The 2,512-nt window shown below is 44.0% G+C and overlaps 1 protein-coding gene across 12 annotated transcripts in view; it reads left to right on the top strand.

Annotated features, from left to right (window-relative positions):
- Window positions 1-2,512, top strand: part of THSD4 (thrombospondin type 1 domain containing 4) — an 874,264-nt gene that overhangs the window by 203,063 nt on the left and 668,689 nt on the right. The window contains exon 1 of one of the 12 annotated variants that reach the window (XM_056572473.1): window positions 1,191-1,283. The exons of the other annotated variants lie outside the window; for them this stretch is intronic. Coding sequence (XP_056428448.1) covers window positions 1,239-1,283 — 45 coding nt within the window. The 5' untranslated portion in view covers window positions 1,191-1,238. Of the gene's footprint in view, window positions 1-1,190; window positions 1,284-2,512 lie in introns of those variants that run through there. 12 annotated transcript variants of the gene reach the window in all.

The raw sequence follows: 2,512 nt of genomic DNA, 5'->3' as shown, positions 1-2,512 counted from the left end.
GGATGCGTTCATGTTGCTTGGCAACCTGTTGCGGACAACGAATTGTGACATAAGCATCAAAACAGTGCATAAAGGTAAACAAACACTTAAGTGCTGTGAGTATCAGTATAAACAAACTGAAACAAGAAGATTACAGGAACTAACTAAATTCAGTACGGTCATTCAGACCCAGTGCGCCTGTAGCTCCCAATCTTACAATCCAAAGTGCCTCCTTCTGCAACAATAACTGGTTGCGATCACCACCATATGAGTGCGGTGGCACTCTTTCCAACCCTAGGGACTTCAAATCCTTGCATGAGCCACCATGTGTCAGATTGATGTGGGCAATAAACCTGGTGGCCCCACCCCTGGTCCTGATGGAATGCAGGTGTTCACAGAACCGTATTTGGCGCTGTCTCATGGTCTTGCCCACATAGAACCTGCCACAAGGGCATACCATAGCATGCACAACAAAAGGAGTTCTACAGGTGATAAGCCCGTTGATGCAGTGGTCCAAAGCACCCAACCGTACATTTCTGCCAGATAACAAGATCTGAAAGGATGATTTAGGGAGTGTTTGGTTAACCATTTCGAACCTGGACGGGAGAAAGCAGCGGAACATCCAGAGAGATGGTTCGTTTCAATTTATCACCCAAGGTGACATTCTTCCTGAAGGGAATTAAGGGGGGATGTCTAGTAATATCCTTGAGGTCTCAATCAGAATCCAAAATGAACCAGTTTCAACGGATGGCATTAAAAGGTGGACCTTTTGGGGGACACATTGCATTTGACTTTTTTTTACTATAGTGAGGACCTGTTCAGTACTCTAGCACGTTGTAGAGCAGTGTCTATGATGTCTTCGGGGTACTGTCTGCAAGCAGACGTCTTCTCAATTCCTGTGCCTAATGCTAATTCAGATATGAACCAGAAAGTGGCTAATGCCATCTGTCGAAACTGGTTCATTTTGGATTTTGATTGAGACCTCTAGGATGTTACTAGACTAACAAATTTAGTTAGTTCCTTTAATCTTCTTGTTTAAGTTTGTTTATATTGATACTCGCAGCACTTAAGTGTTTGTGTACCTTTATGCACTGTTTTGATGCCTATCTCACATGATTGGTTGTACACAGCAGGTTGCCTAGCGACATGAACGCGTCCTTCCTACGAAAGACTGAGTGACACGGGCTGCCACTAGTCCGGCTAGAGGATGTGCATCACTCGCACAAAATGACCTGTTCTGGCTGCCCCCGTCCTCGTTCATGCTCCTGTACCTGCCTGCACTTGTGATGCCAACTTACTGGATGGTGAGTGCCGTCTCCTATGTCTTCTTTATTGTTGGACTATTGTGATTCTTATGATAGAGCGATACCGCCCCTGTACATCCCCGGCCGGTCAGGACTGTGTCCGATACCACGCCTATCCACACTTAGTTGCATATGTGCCGGAATTGCTTTTCATACAGTCAACATTGGCTGTATTTTATGTTTGAATATAAAGAGCAGAAGAAACCCTGCATTTGAACTGTGTCACTGCCTCCCTTGTCGCTGCTGTTTACTGCCATTTGCCCTTTTCTTGTACCCTAAATTCCTACAAGGGATACAGAAGTACATTAGGGCCCCATAGAATGATTTGGGCTGTGTGTTACGGCTCCAGAGACTTTCCTTTGGATGAAGCACTGCATTTTATCATTGGCATATCTGTAACATAGACTTCCTGGTATGACTGTTCACCCTTCATTTATGACACATTTATGATTTTAGCTGCGATTAGATTTCTCAGGATCATGATCACTCCATACTTATATTTTACGTTATGGGTTGTGTGTCTCATTCCTTTACATATATTGGTTCTGTTATAGAAGAGTTTTTATAAACAAAAAATGAAAATTATTACAATGAAAAGCAAAGTCTGAATTTTCGAGAATCTGTCCACAACTTTATTAGCCAGACAATCTAGTTATTCTTCTTTCTCTGCCCAAACCCATCACATCAGTGTAATAGTTTAGTTTGTAATGAAGAATGCACTCCAGGTTCTGCTTCTTTCATTTTCTTACATATATTATTTGAAAGGTTTATCAGGCTGTTTTTTTTTTCCGCATTGCGCCCCTGTTGACCTTTGTTAAAGAAAAACATCAGTTTTTTTTTTCTTTTGCCCATATCATTCACACTCAACATTATTATTCCTACAGTTCCATTTGTTTTATTCCAGTACAGCATCAGCCATAAGTGTTGCGCTCTGCGCTGCGGCCGCAAGCACCGTCCGGGATTGCAGAGTCCCTGTATCCCTGTCTCCTGGCGGGGCCGGGATTCGCATCGCGGGATGCACCCGCATGCAAGTCCCAGCCCGTCCATTACCTTGCTCCGCTCCTGCTTCTTCCTCTCAGCCTCGGTGCCTGTGCTTTGAGATTTAAAGGGCCAGTGCGCCCATAATTAGTATGCACCCGAACAGCAAATTATAAATTGTTTGCACCTCCCACACCTCCCTGCCAGATCTTCAGTGCTCATTGCCTAAGAGAAAGCATTCCCATAGCCTG

This window comes from Hyla sarda, chromosome 4 (assembly GCF_029499605.1).
Source record: "Hyla sarda isolate aHylSar1 chromosome 4, aHylSar1.hap1, whole genome shotgun sequence".
NCBI classification, from domain to species: Eukaryota; Metazoa; Chordata; class Amphibia; order Anura; family Hylidae; genus Hyla; species Hyla sarda.
This window is presented reverse-complemented; position numbering and strand designations above follow the sequence as displayed.